The sequence below is a fragment of the Pteropus medius genome, unplaced genomic scaffold (assembly GCF_902729225.1).
Source record: "Pteropus medius unplaced genomic scaffold, Ma_sr-lr_union100, whole genome shotgun sequence".
Classification (NCBI taxonomy): Eukaryota; Metazoa; Chordata; class Mammalia; order Chiroptera; family Pteropodidae; genus Pteropus; species Pteropus medius.
Window position 1 is genome coordinate 7,846,411 of NW_024340699.1, and position 18,386 is coordinate 7,864,796.

The following is an 18,386-nucleotide window of genomic DNA, read 5'->3' on the forward strand; positions in this document are numbered from 1 at the left end:
TTTTGGCTTTTTATCTTGGGAATTCAAATGCAAAAGATTCAATTTAGCATGAACCTGATTTTTGCTTCACATGCCAGAACTGTTATGGAAGATTCTCTCTGATCTTCTTTATCAAAAGCAATAAAAAGGACGCCACCTATTTCCCAGAAAGTTTCTCCACTCCCGTATTTCTCTGAAATGGCCGTTACAATTAGCACACGACGTCTGTGCGTGGCACACAGCCAGAGCTGGGGTTTAGCACGCGTTCTGACAGAAAGCACCTGCATGATTCTCCGTGGCCACGTTGCACAGAGGGAAGCAAAGGAGGAACATGTTAGGCAGACGCAGGACAGCGCCCAGGTCCCTTTCCCATAACTGCTGAATCAGAATCGAGCCCTTTTGAGGATTCTGCAGACCTCTCTCACCAGCCTCGCGTGGGGGAATCCAACCAGACAAACGCATAAGTAGGTAGGTAGGTAGGTAGGTAGGTAGGTAAATAAATAAATAAATAGCCCGTCCAATGTCGTGAGGGCTGTGCCACTTTTGTGCTCCTGTTGAATGAAGACATCAGCAACCTCTCGGGTCCTGAACTGGCAATTCAGAACAGTGTGATTGCCTGCTTGATTGTTTTCAAGATAACTGCAAGATTGTCAGTGACAGGGTAATTTACTGAAGATTGCCATGTCAGACTGCATGCGAGGGGGCTTGCTGGCATAAAGATGCGATTCTCGTGACTGACAGGCCACTGGGAGATTGGAGTGCCAATTTAAAGTTCACAGTGTCGTCTGAAAGTGTTGAGCGGCGGCAGCCCATAATCACGCGCCATGATGAGGTCATTACCGGCATCACGTATGCTCATGCTTAATAACGCACGGAACCCCAAATGCACTTCCCTGGAGCGAGTAGATGTAAATACATAGGAGGAAACCATTTACAGGCTTTTTTTTTTTTCTTTTTCTTAGCATTTGCCATCTGCAATTGCTGATGTGTTTATAGGATATCTCCTGCCAGACAGGCCCCTGAATAAAAAGCCCAGAATCAACAAAACGCTGGGGAAATTTGAGTCCTACACTTTTGAAGCGCTCGCAAGTCCAGAACGAGTGGCTGGACTGGAGGGGGTTGGAGGAGGAAAACATTCAGTGCTTAATTGGAAAACTGTCTTAACTTACTCTTTGAGCCCGCTGAGGTCTTCAAGCTGGCCATGTGGAATGGGTGGTGATCGGGTTGTGGATGCGAGCGGGCACATGCCCAGCTTCAGGAGGGAAAGGCCACCAAGGATGCGTGGGATTCCTTAATGGGAAGAGGCCGGGCGGCCTTAAAAAACTCTATAGCGCCGATAACAGGGTTTCTTCCCATCTGAGATGCTTCTGCAGCTGCCGAATGATGCGCTGGCAACATGTTTCAGCGGGATATTTTTCAATCCAAAGCAGGCATTCCATGGTAGATTCCTTCTGTCGATGGAGGGTGATGTAAAAGGCAGAATACAACGCTTTCTTTTCTCTTCGTTGTTCTGTGAAGGGCCCTGGAATCCACTGGCCGATCAGAACATGGATCCGAAATGGTGCCTCCGCATAAAATTCCTGATAAAATTCTGCAATGCTGTTTCTTGGATCTGAGATTTGCTGGGCCCTGGGGAGCACCCGATTCCACCGACACATCAGGCTGAGGTCTTCAGAGCTCCGACTTAGAAAGTCTCTAAATTTAAAGCATGTGTGCCTGCTCACCCTCCTGTGTCTGCATTTCTAGGAAATTTTGTAAACCTAAATGCGTTATGAGGCACACGAGCAACATTTGCCCATGTGGAAAATGAGAGGCTAGTTTTAGTCATTTAAAGCCGAGCAAAACACGCAACCTCCTAATTTGTTTGTTTGCTAAAAAGAAAGTAATGCATTAAAATAATTGTACATTAATTGCTAAATTACAGTGGAACTTTGGTAAAATTACATATTTCAATTTCATTAGCAGAACCAAACGAGAAAAGTAATGCCAAAAAAAATTACACTGCAGTAAATCTAAAGCACATAACCGGGCCTCTGATTCAGCGTTCCAGTACAAGTGTTTGTCAAGTCACAGCCCAGGGTTTGAGTACATGTTTCTATGATGCTAATTATGGCCCCAAAATGCCTTGCTATCAAATCCAGGAGATGTAAGCAGGTTAGTCTCCAAGCTCATCCACTGTGTGTTCAATCAGTTCCCGGCAGAGTGATTCAGGGTTGTCCAACTAATCCATTCTAACAGGGAATTCCAAGGAGCGTACACTGCCCTAAATATTCCCGTCCTCAGCCCGAGCAGACAAGTGAGGAATAGGAAACGGTCAGTTATTCATTCAACAAACATTTGTTGAGTGTCCAAGTCCATGGTGGGCGCTAAGAAAGACATGAATGTAGAAACAAATGAGACACTGTGCTTCTCTTCAAAGAGCTTATTTTCTAGACAGGACGATGAGCAGACAATTAATTCTACAGCAAGGAAGTTGACATTAACAATTGTTTCTAAATTCAATGGTGCATTAGAATCACCTAAGAATCGTGTTTAAGATGCAGGTTCCCGGGCCTGCTCCTGGAGGCTCTTGCTGGGGAAGTCTGGGATAGGCCCTTGAGTCTCACAGGCTTTTGATGCAGACCCATTCTCCAAGAATCTCTGATTTGGCAGTACACAGAACAAGAATACCTTACCTACCCAGGGCCATCATCAGGAAGGCTTCCTGGAGAAGGAGGCCACACCTAGCCTGGGCCTGAAAGGATGAGTCATATCTGTTTCTCCCACTATATCGTCAGCTCCTTAAGGACAGACACCATCATGTGTTCTTTGTCCCTTGTTTGATTTCCAAAACATGGCTGGCACTCAAATATTTGTTGAATGGTGGATGAGCAAATAGGGAACAGCCCAGAAAAGAGATGGAGGGACAGGAATCCAGGCAAGTCAATTAGAGTGTTTACAGTCCTGCAGGTATGTGGCCAGGTAGCACCAGAAGTAACTGGGTGAACGCGTGGCTTAATTTCAGGGTGCTCGAGCCAAAGGCATTTCTCCACATTTCCAGGAAAATATAAAAGTCACCGCATCTGGTTCTCAGCTGGTCAGCAGTGCCTTCGCTGGTTTAGAGGGAGAGAGATGGAATGTTTTCCTCCATTAAAACGGGAGTTAGAGCCCCGTGCGTTCTGACTGCTCGTGCGCCCGTTAGCACCCGCCCCTGAAAACTGGCTGCGGGCGATTTGTGTGTATGTGTGCCGTATTGTTTAAAAGCAGGGTGTTCATTTTTATTTCCAGCCACTCAAATAATAGTTGCTCATTCTCGAAAAAGTAGAAATTCCAGAAAAGAAAAATGAAGGGAAACGCTAATCTACTACTTGGGGATAACCATTTGTCAACATTTTTAATTATTTCCTTTCAGCCTTTTATTTTCTATGCATATATAGCGGAATTATACCAGGACTGTTGTGTGAAACTTGCCAAATCAGGCCCTCGGGATGGTGCCCAGGACAAAGGTGTTAACACCTGTGAGCGGCTTACTTTCATGAAATCCACTGACAGGCTGTCCTCTGCCCTTCCAGATGGCCTGGTGGACTGCCTGGACCCTGACTGCTGCCTGCAGTCGGCCTGTCAGAACAGCCTGCTCTGCCGGGGGTCCCGGGACCCCCTGGACATCATTCAGCAGGGCCAGACAGACTCACCCGCAGTGAAGTCCTTCTACGACCGCATCAAGCTCTTGGCAGGCAAAGACAGCACCCACATCATTCCCGGAGACAACCCCTTCAATAGCAGGTAGGTGCCCTCTGTCGCTGCAGGCCGCTGGGGTCACTGGGTCCCTTCCTGTCAGATCAGCAGGAAGTGCTCCTGGTTTTCCTGTGGGCCCAGTTGGCCTGGAAATGACCCCAACAGGTAGCTCCCTGCTCTGGCTCATCAGAGGCCCCTTCCTCTCTGTGCGTCACGCTCCAGAGCAGTCCTGGTCTCTCGACGAGGTTTGGTCACCTTTAACCCAGTCCTGCAGGAGACCCCCGTTGATTGCCTGGTTTTTAGATCACTTTTATGATCTATTATTTTTGACATTATTGTTATCATTTTAAATCTCTTCTTGTAATTAACACCTCTTCTATTTCAGCCCCTATGACATCCCCTAGCTCTGTCACATTATGCAAATTATTTAACCTCATCGGCTTCATTTTCTTGATTGGTAAATTTAGGATAATAAGTATAGAATATACCACATACAGTAATATTATTTTAATACAAGGACCCCTCAAAAAAAAAAAAAAGAAAAGAAACAACAAACTCTGACCAAAAACGTATTTCTTCTGCTTGTTAAATCCTAGTTCTGAGACAGAGATTCTGCAGGTGTGTTTTCTTTTCATTACGAACACGATTCCTATTGCCAGAGACTCATGATCAGCCCTCGTGCTAGTCCACAGCATTTCAGTTTGGTTCGTATTTGGTTTACTGTAAATACATCTTTCGAAGGCCCGTGCTCTGTTTCGATCAGCTTCCTTTTAACATTTTATGTCTACCCCAGATCCAGTAATTTCCCAATACTCTCCTTTCCCTATTCTTTCATCACCTGTTCCTTAAAATTTAATCTTATCCTCCGCACCAATACTTACCACTTCCAGGAGACCCCTCGAGCCAAGATGCAGGACGGCAGGCAGGAATATGTGGTGGACTCTACCCTCTCTGCAACTTTGAAGGTAGCAGTCAATAGCAGCACCCAAACGAGCCCACATCCAGCACATTGGCATGGATACGCAATTCAGAAATACACAATGTTACTCGAAAACACAGGTCGAAGTTCGACAAGCATGTGAATTTCAGTGTGTCATTGTCTGACAAATAATGAGGGACAAAACTAGAGTAAAAAAAACTTAATCCAAGACTTCTAAGAAGGCATTTCCCCTAGAGAACGGCATACAAAAATAACTAAAATGCCTTGACTCCACCACTATAATTTATAGAGCAGATCTCACTATCTAGATAATGTGATAATTGTTACACATCAATAATCATAAATAGACATGAACTGATAGCATGTCTTAGCTGAATCTTTTCTGCGAATTGACTGCCTCTAAATGGTAGGAAGCGAGCCGCAATGAAGAATTAGAAAAATAAGGGGTAGAAATCATAGGCGGCCCGGCTTCTTTTATTCCTATGGTGCTCTGCAAAGTCTTGTGCTATGAGAATGATTTAAAAGAAATAACAGTCGTATAAAACAGAAGGGGAAAAACCTTCGCCGTGGGATGTACTCCCAATTTTGTTTTCTCATCACAAGCGCTTTGTAGCTTGTGGTCAACAACACACATCATTGATTTTAAAATTATGTCTGGGAAGGCCTGAAAGAAATCTTCGTCTGAGCTAAGATAAGGAAACAAAAATTGAACAAAAGAATTATTTGCATAAATTAGTTTTCCACTTTCAAAAGACTCTCTAGCATTGTGGTTGGAACCAGCCAAAAATGGGATTCATTTGTTAGGCAGCCCGTAGCAGGCAATTAGAGCTGTCAGTGGAACAGTCTAAACCCTCCTGAGATCATCCAAGGGTTGGAGCTGAACCGTTGGGGGGATTGCTAATAAAAAGAGAGGGGCTTGGAGAAGGCATCCCTTCAGTTGTAGGGTCACCTGGGATTGCAGAATTAAGTGCATTCCAAAAATCGAGCAGGTTTGGACAAGATTCTGGCAAAGAGCAGGTCAGCTTGATTACCTAGTCCAGAAATTGGGAGTGTGTCCAGGAACCTGGAAGCCTGCGAACCTCTCTGTCTTTGCCAAATTGTCCAGTGGCTCGAAGGCTGAGAATACAGCTGCATATCTGCAGACCCGGCACCTCTCGTTAGCCCATTTCTCCATGAAGTCAAGAGACTTGAGGTGAGAGGAGGTGTGTGCATTCTCCCCGCATGGGCTTTGAGGAGACTATTGTGGCAACTCTGTTGCTTTATGGAATTGCACGGAAGTAGCTGGAAGGATACAGGCATTCTTTGGAAAGTTCTAGTTACTGTGACCTAGAGAGAGAGGGGAGTTTAACAGTGAAAAAAATGTTGTGTGGGATTTCAGCCACCTCCCCTGCTGTCAAGATAGCAGGGATTTGATATAAGAGAAATATATAATTACATGGAATCCAGAATCCAAGATAATTCTGCCAGGAAAAAATCTCCAATCTTCTCTTTTCCTCAGGCTGTCATGGATTGTGAGAAATTTTGCTCTTAAAGGGCAGCAAAAACAACGTATGAAAATGTCCCAGCTTCATAATAAATCTGCGTGTGCTCCACGCTGCTTCCTCTGACATCCCAACCTGGAGGAGAAGAGGGACATTGCCCTCCCCCAAAGCCAGGAAAGGAAATGAGTAGCCAGATGGGGAAGCTCTCACCCAAGTATCATACTCTCTGTGCCAGGCTAAGGCACAAACATGAGTGGGCCAAGCAAAAGTCACACGGCGTCTAGAAAAGCAGCCAGGCCGAGGGGAGAGGTGCTCTGCAGAGGAGACCCTATTGCCCAGCCCAGTGACTGGAGATGCTGCCCCTTGATGTCGCCCCCACACATCATCAGTTCTGTTCGTCGGGGGGATGCGGGCATTGACACATCCTCTTGCCCAACCCGCTCTGAGGTGTGATCACTTGAGGCAGAAGTTAATATTGAAAGTCTTCTCTTGGCCTTAGGGACCAGATGAGGATGGGCATGGAGATGGGGGCACTGGCAGTGGGAATGGGGGACTCGACCACCTGTGACCTTGTTCTCCTGTGTGTCTCAAAGACCCATGCTTTTTGGTTTTTTTTTTTTCTCTCTCTCTCTCACTCTCTCTCTCAGCTTGGTTTCTCTCATCCGAGGCCAAGTAGTAACTACAGATGGAACTCCCCTGGTTGGTGTGAATGTGTCGTTTGTCAAGTACCCAAAATACGGCTACACCATAACTCGCCAAGATGGCACGTGAGTAGATTTGTGGGGCTCTACTTACTCAGGATTTGGGGTGCAAACAAAGAGGCAGATGGTGCCATTGGCTTGGAACCATGTGGCTTCCCATTGCGGACTGGAACGCCCACCAGACCAGGCCTCAGTGAGGACCCCCGCAGAGATATTTTGCTTTTTGGTATTGTATCGAAAATAAAAAATAAATAGAACGGCCAACCTAATGATGGCCATCAGCCATCATTCTCTTTTTTCCATGTCACATAAATGCTTTTGAGTGTGTCGGGGGTACGATTGGGGGAGGGGTGATTCTAGAAAAAAGAAAGGAAAGCAGCTCTTGGCAACTCCTATTTTAAATCAAAGGCAGTGCAGGGTGACAAGGATGCACGTGAGGCAGTGTCCCGTGGTGAACCCCTTCTGCTTTCATCTGTGGCTTTTGGAGCTGTGTTGTTTTTGCTCCTCTTTTGAGGAGGTGGGATGTAATCAGAGAAGTCTAATTAAATACACTTAGCTGTCACCCTGCTGTGTGAAAAAGGCAACCTTTTCCCTATTATCTTCTGATTGGAAACACACACACCCGTGCAGCCCCCACCAAGATGAAAGCTCTGTAGTTTCCTTAATCCATTGTCATGAAGTTGAAATGTTAAGGAAAAGGTAAGAAGAAGAAAAGAAATCTATGGGAAGGGGAAAACACCCACTGTGGGCTAAAGGAAAAAACAAACAAATAAACAAAAAAGAGAAAAACTATTCCGTTCTATTTCAAATGAAGGAGGAGACCATTGTTATAAATCAGCTGTAACACTTTTTCTATAAAACAAGAGTCTGGAAAATCGTAGATGTATCACACAGATAAGGACTGTAATTCTTGGCCTTTCTCTGGTGAAGAGTCTGGCTTTAATCTCTACTGTCCTTAGCCTTGCAGGTAGTTTTAAAAATTATCAGCCCACAGTAGCCCTAGCTTCATATGTCCACCTGTGAAACCCGAAGAAGCATCAGATGAATCATATCAAATTGTCAATATTCACTAAGTTTCTGATATCTCCCTTAGATTTGGCTACATTTCTGCAGCCAAATCTAATCATTTTAAGCACTAGGACTGTGTGCAATGCAGAGCTACTTTGTCCCTTCTTCATTCTTAGAATCTAGTGTCCTGGCCCTGCAAAGTCCTGTGACAACACAAGAGGACAGTTCTGAGTCCTTGGCCTGCTATCTGTCCCCACCTCCTGCTACCGCATCTCTCTCAGGTGCCTTCCGACTTATTGTGGCCCAAAGCCACTTCCCAGATCATCTGTTCAGCCTCCTGGGTTGCTGACTCTCCAGCTTGTTCAGGTTGCAAAGCCATGGAAAGAACAGGAAGCGTTTGGGAGTGCTCCGGGGAGCCCCACGATCTGTGGGATAGTGGTGGGTGTGTGCAACAGACGCCGATGATCTGATTCTATCACACCCGCTAGGACCAGTTTCACTTTAAAACATTCGACGCTCTTCTGTGTCCTATATAACCATCCCCAGCAGTGAGCTTGCCCCGCAACAAATACCAAAACAAATTAATGTAATAAACACACTGTTGCACTGTGCCTGCTCTGACATTTATCTTAATATTCATGTGCTCTGTGTTTGTTCATATTATGTCTATTAAAAAACACCCAACGTGTTAAAATAGGGTGAAGCCAGCAGGTTTATATTTTTTCATTGAGTTTTTACTGTGATTCAGGCACTCTGTTGGCTGCTGCAGATTCCGAAATGAGCAAGGCAGCACCACTGCCCGCCAAGAGTTGAGATCCTAGTGGAGGAGGATGAACCTGAAAACCGAGAGACTTCTCTCCGTTAACCTCTCTCTTTCCTGTCAACTGGGAAAGAGCTACCTTTATTTTACTAGAAATATACCTTCATCCAACTCCTGAGGAAAGAACAGGAATATAGTTTAAAAACGATTGTCAAAAATATCAGAAACGGGGCAAAACGGCTGAAGGTGGTCAGAAGGTACAAACTTCCAAATCTAAGATAGACAAGTCCTGGGAATGTAACGTGCAGCACGGTGGCTAAGGTCGATCATACTGTAGCGTACATTTGAAAGTTACTAAGAGAGCAGATCTTTAAAGTTTTCATCACAAGAAAACAGTTGTGATGGAACCCAGACGTCTCGTGCTGATCATTTCGCAATATGTACAAATATCAAATCATTTTGCACGGGGGTCCCCAACCATCGGGCTGTGGACCGGCACTGGTTTGTGGCCTGTTAGGAACTGGGCCGCACAGCAGGAGGTGAGCGGTGGGGTCAGCAAGGGAAGCTTCATCTGTATCTGCAGCCGCTCCCAGCGCCAGCATCACCGCCTCAGCTCCACCTCAGATCATCAGGCATTAGATTCTCATAGGAGCACCGGTCCCTGGTGCCAAAAAGGTTGGGGACCACTGATTTTGTATACCTAAAAGTAATACAATGTTCTATGTCAATTATAGCTCCAAAAAAAAAAAAAAAGATGAAACCAAAAAAAAAAAATCAGAAACAGTAAAGGCTGTTGAGAAGAAAGCTTAATGAGCCCCTCCCTGTGTCCCAGCATCATGTCATTATGACTCCACTATTTATTAGCCTAGCATGATGCTAAGTGTTTTACACGAGGAAGGGGGAACATTTTCTGTAAAGGGCCAGACAGTAAATGTTTTAGGCTTTGCATGCCATGTGGTTTGCGTTACAACTACTCGGCTCTGACATTGTAGCTCAAAAACAGCTGGAGAAAGTATATCAATGTATGGGCATGCTTTATTCCAATAAAACTTTTTTAACCAAAACAGGTGACAGGCCAGAAATAGCTCATGGGCCTAGTTTGCTGACCCGTGCTCTGCATTCATCGTGATATTTCATTCTCTCAACGACACTGTGACCTCACTATAATTATTCCCATGTCATAGATGAAGAAACTTGGGCTCGGAGAGGGTTGGTAACTTGCCCGCAGCCACACAGCTAGTAAGTGGTAGAGTCTGGGTTCCAACCAGCCCAACGGCCCCCAAAGCCCACGCTGATCTCCCCCCACCGTGCAGAGGCCAGAGCGCCCGCCCCATGGGAAGGCGCGTTCAGCCCTCTCAGTGAGCCCGCTGACCTCCTCTCCAGGTTTGACCTGATCGCCAACGGGGGCGCCTCGCTGACGCTGCACTTTGAGCGAGCCCCCTTCATGAGCCAGGAGCGCACCGTGTGGCTGCCGTGGAACAGCTTTTACGCCATGGATACCCTGGTGATGAAGACCGAGGAGAACTCCATCCCCAGCTGTGACCTCAGCGGCTTTGTCCGGCCAGATCCGATCATCATCTCGTCCCCGTTGTCCACCTTCTTCAGTGCTGCCCCTGGGCAGAATCCCATCGTGCCTGAGACCCAGGTAGAAATGGCGGGCCCCGAGGGATTGTGACCAAACCTGGCTGGCCAACTGCCTCCTACCATGTCTCCTACCTGGGCGGGCCAGAAACCAGTCTTAGGGGGAGAGACAAAAAGTAGAGACACAATAGAATTTATTGTCACCGAAGAGAAAACCTAATCTTTCCTGGACATTCCAGATATTTCTAGATAGTTGTTCAAGCCTTTGCCAACACCGGAGCTTTTAATAAAATAAAGACAATATACATATGTGCAACCCCCTGCAAATTGCTTTTTATTCCTGTTAGTCACAGAGATACATGATAAGAAGAGCTTTAACAGAGGGCATGTTACATTATTGCCTCCCTGTTGTTTTATACCAATTGTCAGCGGAAGTTGCAGGTTCATATAATTACAGCCTCTCATGGCCTCCTTGCATGCAGCTAGCAATAAAGCCTGCTGTTCTTATTTACATCTTTTGCCAACAGCGTGGTTTTTAAAAAGAAACACAATGGTGACCAAGAATAATTATTAATCCAAAAATCATAACCTCAGCCCCTTCGCTCCATAATGTAGGCTAAAGTTTACATTATGGGGTGTTTCGTTCTTTTCCTCAGCCGTGGGAAGTGGTTCTTGCGCCCCAGGTAAGGCGTGATGCCCCGGTGAGGGTGGCAGCGGCCAGGCGGCCTCGGGGTCCCGAGCAGCCCATTAGCCTGTGCGTGCTTGACACAGCATGTGCACGGGTGTTTCCTTCGCAGGTTCTCCATGAGGAAATCGAGCTCCCGGGTTCCAATGTGAAGCTCCGCTACCTGAGCTCCAGGACCGCGGGCTACAAGTCGCTGCTGAAGATCACCATGACCCAGTCCACGGTGCCCCTGAACCTCATCAAGGTGCATCTGATGGTAGCTGTAGAAGGTCACCTCTTCCAGAAATCATTCCAGGCCTCTTCCAACCTGGCCTACACCTTCATCTGGGACAAGACGGATGCATACGGCCAACGGGTGTACGGACTCTCTGACGCTGTCGGTATGTTTCAGTTTCCCCCCCTTATTGATTCTTGGATTCAGTCGTGCGTTAATTCGACCGATATTTATTGAGTTTCTGGTATGTGCCAAGCACTATTCTAGTAGATAGAATCCAAGTAGTCGATAAGATTGACGAGAGTCCTCTTCCAAGGACCTTCTGTTCTAGTGGGGGGAGTCGAGATAATAGACTGGACATGAAAATATCGAAAACGAAAATAAGTGATATATACTGGGGGGGGAGGAGCAAGCGATATTGAAGGCATTCAGGGAAGGCTCCTCAGCCGGTGACATTTAAGCAGAGACTCGAATGACAAGTAGCCATGTGAAAATCAGGAAAAGAGCATTCTTTTCCTGGCAAAAAGAAAATTTTTAAATGAAAGAAAGAGAAAGAGAGAAGAGCGAGGTATGTCTGAAGGACAAAGAGAAGGCCCATGCAGCTGAAATGTAGTGGACAAGACTGTTCGAGATGGGGGAGGGGGCGGGCAGGGGCTGGCTCATGTTCCGGAGTGAGCACTTGCAAATGGCACACAATGCCCCGCGAGAATCAGAACATGGGGCTGGGGAAATCTGAAAAACGCATGCCGTGTTTCAGGCTTTGCCTCTGAGAGGAATCACATGGACCCCACCCACACTCCTTCCCTGCTTATGAAAGACCACCGTAAGAGACGTGTCCTCCTGTTATTTCTTTGAAGAGTCGAGAGCTGTGGATTAATATCAACCTACCCGTAGATTTTTTCTACTTGCAGAAAGCTTTCTGGGGTTAATTAAAATCCAGATTCCTGGATTATTTTTTAGCAATAGGCTTGTGATTTTCAAGAACTGTCATAAGTTACCAAAATAAGAAACCTACAAACTCGGAAATTTTCACTGTGATTGGCAGCCAGTGTTTGTTTATCAGACACTCCCTTCTGCAGAGCGTTGTGACAAACCCTTTGTCTTGGATAACCTCTCAGTAACCCTATCAAGTAAGCACCCTCATAATCCCCATTGTGCACATGAGATGGTGGGAGAGGGTAAGTACTTTGCCTAAAGTCACTCACCTAACAGGTTACACATGCTCAGGATATGGCCCTAGTGGTCTACTTCATTAGAAATTGGAGTTAATAACTTAATAAAGATAGTAAAAGGTTATCAGGGTAACTAGTACATTGAATATAAACAGTGGCTAATCAAAAAAAATATCATATCAGGCTTTAGCCAATATCAAAATAGCCAGCATCAAAAAGTGGACTGAATATTACGATGCGCCCCCAGGTACCCCAGCTTCTGCCATTATCACCTCATGATGAATCTTGCTTAGTCCATACCCTCATCCACACCCTGCCTCCCTTTTTTTTCCTGAAGCAAGTCCCAAATAGCACATCACCTCATCCGTAATATTTCACTATGTATCTCTAAAAAACCTTTAAAAGCATAGCAACAATATCATTATCACAACAAACAAAACAATAATTTCTTAATGTCAGATAGCCCATCGTTGTTCAATAATTCGATTATCTTATAAATATCATAAAATATTGATACTTTGAATCGGAAGCCTAATAAAAGCCACTTTTTGCAATTGGTTGATTTCTCTTATAGTATTTAATCTATGGTTTTCCCTTCCATTTCTAGCTCTAATTTTTATGTTTTATGATTTAGTCGTTGAAGAAACTGTGTTGTTTGCCCATAGAATCTCACAAAACCTAGTTTGTTTCTGATCGCACACCTGGGCTGTTTAACATACTCCTCTGCTCTGCATCTCCTGTAAATTGAGAGTTGAATCTTAAGGCTTTCTCAGGTTGAGGTTTTGTTTTTATTTTTATTTCTTTAACCTATACGAACTTTTTTAAATCAAGGCATAATTGACATGCAACATGATATTAGTTTCAGATGCACAACATGATTTGGTATTTGTACATATCGAGAAATGATCACACAGTAAGTCTAGTTAACGTCTGTCACATAGTTACAAAAGTTCTTTTTCTCCTGATAGTTACAAAAGTTCTTTTTCTCGTGATGAGAACTTTTAAGATTTACTCTCTTGGCAACTTTCAAGCATGCAATATAATATTATTAACTACAGTTGACATGCTGTACATTACATCACCAGGATTTATTTGTTTTATAACTGAAAGTTTATACTTTTTGACTCCATTCATCCATTATACCCATCCCCCATCTCTGTCAACCATCAGTCTGTTCTCTGTGTTTATGAGCTTGTTTTTGATGTTTTTTTTTAATTCCACATATAAGTGAGATCATACAGTATTTGTCTTTCTCTATCTGATTTATTTCAGTTAGCATAATGCCCTCAAGTTCCATCTATGTTTTTGCAAGTGGCAATATTTTATATTTTTATGGCAGAATAATATTCCATTGTATATATGTTCTACATCTTCTTTATTCATTCATCCACTGATGCACATTTAAGTTTTTTTCCATATGTTGGCTATTATAAGGCTGCGATGAATACAGGGGTGCATATATCTTTTTGAGTTAGTGTTTTTGTTTTCTTTGGGTAAATACCCAGAAGTAGAATTGTTGGGTCATAAGGTAGTTCTATTTTTAATTTTGCAAGGAACTTCCATACTGTTTTCCATAGTGGCAGCGCCATTTCGCATTCCCACCAACGGTGCAGCCTTTTCTTCACGTCCTCTCCAGCACTCATTTCTTACCTTTTTGAGAACAGCCATTCTGACAGGTGTGAGGTGGTATTGCACTGAGGTTTTGACTTGCATTTCCCTTATCATTGGTGATGTGGAGCACCTTTTTGTGTTCCCGTCGGCCTTTTATATGTCTTCTTTGGAAACATGTCTATTCAGATCCTCTGCCCCTTTTTCAGTTGGATTTTTTGGGTTTTTGCTATCGAATTATATGAGTTCTTTATATATTTTGATATTAACCCCTTATCAGATACAGGATTGCAAATGTTTTCTTCCATTCAGTAGGTTGTCTTTTCATTTTGTCAATGGTTTCCTTTGCTTGTGCAGCAGCTTTTTAGTTAAATATAGTCCCACTTGTTGATTTTTTTCTTTTGTCTCCTTTGCTTTTGATCAAAACCAAAAAATCATCACCAAGATCAATGTCAAGAAGCTGATCACCTATGTTTTCTTCTAACATGGCTTGAGGTTTACGTTTAAATCTTTAATCCATTTTTTTAAGTTAATTTTTGTGTATGGTGCAAGATAGTTGTCCAGTTTCATCTTTTTGCATGTGGCTATCCAGTTTTTCCAACACCGTTTATTGAAGATACTGTGTTTTCCCCATTGTATATTCTTGGTTCCTTTGTCACAGATTAATTGACCATACAGACATGGGTTTATTTCTGAGCTCTCTGTTTTGTTCCATTGATCTATGTGTCTGTTTTTATGCCAATACCATACTGTTTTGAATACTGTAGCTTTGTAATATAGTTTTAAATCAGGGAGCAGGATGCCTCCAGCTTTGTTCTTCTTGCTCAAGATTTCTTTGTCTATTCGTGATCTTTTGTGGCTCCATACAAATTTTAGGATTGTTTGTTCTATTTCTGTGAAAAGTACCATTGGTGTTTCGATAGAGATTACATTGAATCTGTAGATTGCTTTAAATGGTAAGGACATTTTAATAATATTGCTTCTTTTAATCCACGAGCATCTTTCCATTTATTGATGTCTTCTTCAGTTTCTTTCATCAATGTCTTATTGGTTTAGTGTATAGTCAAGTCTTTCACCTCCTTGCTTAAATTTACTCATAGGTATTTTATTCTTTTACTATTTTTAAGCAGGAAAACTTGATCAGCGGTGCTGTCTTCTTCCATTAGGAGACACCTAATGTCAGCTTGTCTGTCCTTCTGTGCTTTTAGCAGCCATCGATGCTCATTGCCTAGATCCATTGGGTCATTAGGGATTGCAAATTGACATTTTAATTCCATTGTTCTTTATTTATTGGCCAGAATACCTTTGTATAGAGATAATTTCTCATTAACTACTTGGTTTTTTGAGGTTCGGTTCAAATAAGAAAGAAAAGATATATGTTTGATTCTTTCCTTTTATTTATTAGTTCTCAATATAATGTCAGTTTTTTAACATACTCTAATGATGGCAAGTTAATGTTTCTTTAAATACCATTACGAATTCATAGAATGAAATGTCTCTAATGTTTTAATCCATTGGAGTTATCTTTACTAATGGTCAAATTGTCCCATCTTTAATCATGGAAGCCTCTTCAAGCTGACGCCTAAATTTTTTCAACATGACCCCAGTAGATTTTTACTCCTTCCTTTCTATCTGGTATGATAAAATGGCTCGGTCTCATCTTGTTCATTTCTTGCTCTGGCCATTTCTTCACAGAGCCCTGATTCCTTTTAATGAAAAATAATATTTCAAGGTCACAAGCCAGGCACTAGCAGTTCTCTTTGATACCAGGTCCGTCATTGTTTCTTGGAATTTTCAGAGGACAAGCTAGGAAATTCAAGTCCTTACAAAAAAAAAAAAAAAAAGATAAAACGTATCTTCCATTCATATCGACACTCCCATATCTCAGGATTTAAAAGAAGCTGTGGAGAATCCCCAAAGGTGACACGCATAGTTAAGAATTTAATGTAGTAGGAACGGCAATAATAACAAAGCCTCATATTTCTAAAGCAGTGTTCCAATTAAAAATGTGTGGCATCTCGGTTTTTTGTCTCATCTGCCCTTACCACATCTCTCTGAGAAATTAAGGCTTTGCTCGCTCCATTTTACACATGGGAAGATGAAGTCATGAGGAAGCGTGAGCTGGAGCAGAGATAGGCCCAGAGTCCTCCATCTCCTGCCTCTCTCTCCCATTTGTCCGTGTGGCAAGTACGGGATCTTTGCAGTTTCTGGATTCTGTTCCCCATGCCTGCCTCACCTAGCACTCGCTGGCATCCCGAGCCAGCATACAAAGGGCCTTAACTTACACAAACTCTTGCCTCCAGAATCTCCCTATAAATGAGCCACGAAGCTTCCATAGGCCTTTCTCCAGTGAGTGAAAATAAATAACACAAAATATAACAATGCACGCCATGAACAGCAGTCTGAGAGCAACGGTCTCCTATGCATCTCGGAAGGAGCGTCGTGTTGGTTTTTAAGTGGTTCATCTCCTCCCTCCACATCACTAGGGTCATTTTTGAAAGCTAGCTCTTCTTTGGAAAGGTCTTTCCATCCCCACAGAATACCACTGTGTAAAGTTTCAAGGTTGAGTTCAGCTTGAAATTTGAATTTAATATTGTGTGGAATCACAAGGAAAAAAGCAATCAGCCCACCTCCTTGAGTTTTGGGAACGGAATCTGTATTACCACGAACACATGTTTCTCGCTCCTGCCTGAGAGCTCGGGAATAATCAAGTCCACTCTCTTTGTCTTTCGCCCTGCCACACTCCCTTTTGTCTTTCAGTGTCTGTTGGATTTGAATATGAGACCTGCCCCAGTCTAATCCTGTGGGAGAAAAGGACAGCCCTCCTTCAGGGATTCGAGCTGGACCCTTCCAACCTCGGCGGCTGGTCCCTGGACAAACATCACATCCTCAACGTGAAAAGTGGTACGTGAGCACGTTTCCTTTCTCCGATACAGCCCAGTCTCTCCCCCGAACCTTCTCTCCAGCCTTGACATTTAAGTGGTAGCCCCTCCCTTCCCTCAGCCATTTTTCATCCAATGCCCAAAATACTCATAGGTTTTCCCATCTTCCTCTTTTAAATGTCAAAGAGAGAGAATGTGGGGCTGCTTTAACCAGTCCATCCGCCTTCCCGTACTTCACGATTCTTCTTCAATCATCTCTACAAGCGTCATCTTACCCAATGTCACAGCCGTGGGGCTTAGCCATCTCTCTGCCGCTCTCTCGGCATCATGAGGAAACGGGGGAGCTCCCCAAGGTGGACGTTCCGTCCCGTTTCTCTTCTCGTGGTCACTTCCCCTAACCCTCAGAAGGCTGATAGAAGTGTCCCCGCCACCCCGAAAGGGCTGCAGTAACCACTCTCACTTGCTCCCCCCACCCCCCAGGGATCCTACACAAGGGCACTGGGGAGAACCAGTTCCTGACTCAGCAGCCTGCCATCATCACCAGCGTCATGGGCAACGGCCGCCGCCGGAGCATTTCCTGTCCCAGCTGCAACGGCCTTGCCGAAGGCAACAAGCTGCTGGCCCCAGTAGCTCTGGCTGTTGGGGTCGACGGGAGCCTCTTCGTTGGTGACTTCAATTACATCCGGCGCATCGTTCCCTCTCGGAACGTGACCAGCATCTTGGAGTTACGGTAAGCGGCCACGCAGAAGCCTCTGCTGCTCTCTTGCTCTCGCGGCTGTGAAGCTTCGCTGGGTACATGGTGGCCGCATTTGGGATTCTCCAGGGAATATATATTCCGTGTGATGAGCTGAGATTAGAAACCTAGGCCCAGAATCAAATCAGGATCTGGGGAGTTGCTTTGTGTATCCGCAAAACACCACACTCGTGTTTGATGCTGTGGTCAACACCTGACTTACGGACAAAGGTGAATGCTTTCAGCCATGGTGCTCGGGGTGGGACACAGGTAGCTGTATTTTAGAAAACCTCCACATGCGACTCCAATACACACCAGTGAAAGAACCACTACTTTAAGCGGTTGGTCCATTTCTACAGTTTCTCAAGTGGCACCTCTTAAAAAATACAGATCTCTGGAACCCACCCCCAGAGGCAGTGATTTGGTAAGTCTAGAGGCAGGCCATGGCACCTTTTATCTTTGACAAGCTCTGTAGGAGATTCCGATGCACATCAAAGGTCAAGAAACACTAATGTTCATTTACTAATTCGAACGTTTAGTTCGAGCCACCTCTATGTGCTAGCTCTCTGTCAGTTCTCCAGATCTTTGCCCGTTCTCCAGGATGTGGTTAGAACTGCTGCGTGGGCCATGCTGGCTAACTTCGGCCCACCCCTGGTAGATCCCCGCTGGCCGTGGCTTTCCGCTCACTCTGAAGTCCAGGGCCCTCCGTGCTGGACAAAGTTTCTTGGAAACTCTCTGCCCAAGAAAGTTGATCCCAGGCCCTCAAACCTAGAGAGGGATATGGAAGTAAAGGGAGAAATAAAGTCTATAAATAAGGGAGAAAGTTTATTCAACCAATAGTTGGGGAATCTACCATGCCAGGGACTTTCTGGCTGGGGGAAAAAGTGGGAACAAGCAAAGGCTTAGTTGTTGAGTTTGCGATCTGATG

At 44.4% G+C, this 18,386-nt stretch overlaps 1 protein-coding gene across 1 annotated transcript in view; it reads left to right on the plus strand.

Annotated features, from left to right (window-relative positions):
* The window catches only part of TENM2 (teneurin transmembrane protein 2), a 1,175,329-nt gene that overhangs the window by 1,104,202 nt on the left and 52,741 nt on the right, over positions 1 to 18,386 (plus strand). The window contains exons 18-23 of the mRNA XM_039877364.1: positions 3,531 to 3,741; positions 6,762 to 6,881; positions 9,967 to 10,228; positions 10,962 to 11,229; positions 16,604 to 16,747; positions 17,206 to 17,455. Of these exons, the coding sequence (XP_039733298.1) occupies positions 3,531 to 3,741; positions 6,762 to 6,881; positions 9,967 to 10,228; positions 10,962 to 11,229; positions 16,604 to 16,747; positions 17,206 to 17,455 (1,255 nt within the window). The remainder of the gene's footprint in view (positions 1 to 3,530; positions 3,742 to 6,761; positions 6,882 to 9,966; positions 10,229 to 10,961; positions 11,230 to 16,603; positions 16,748 to 17,205; positions 17,456 to 18,386) is intronic.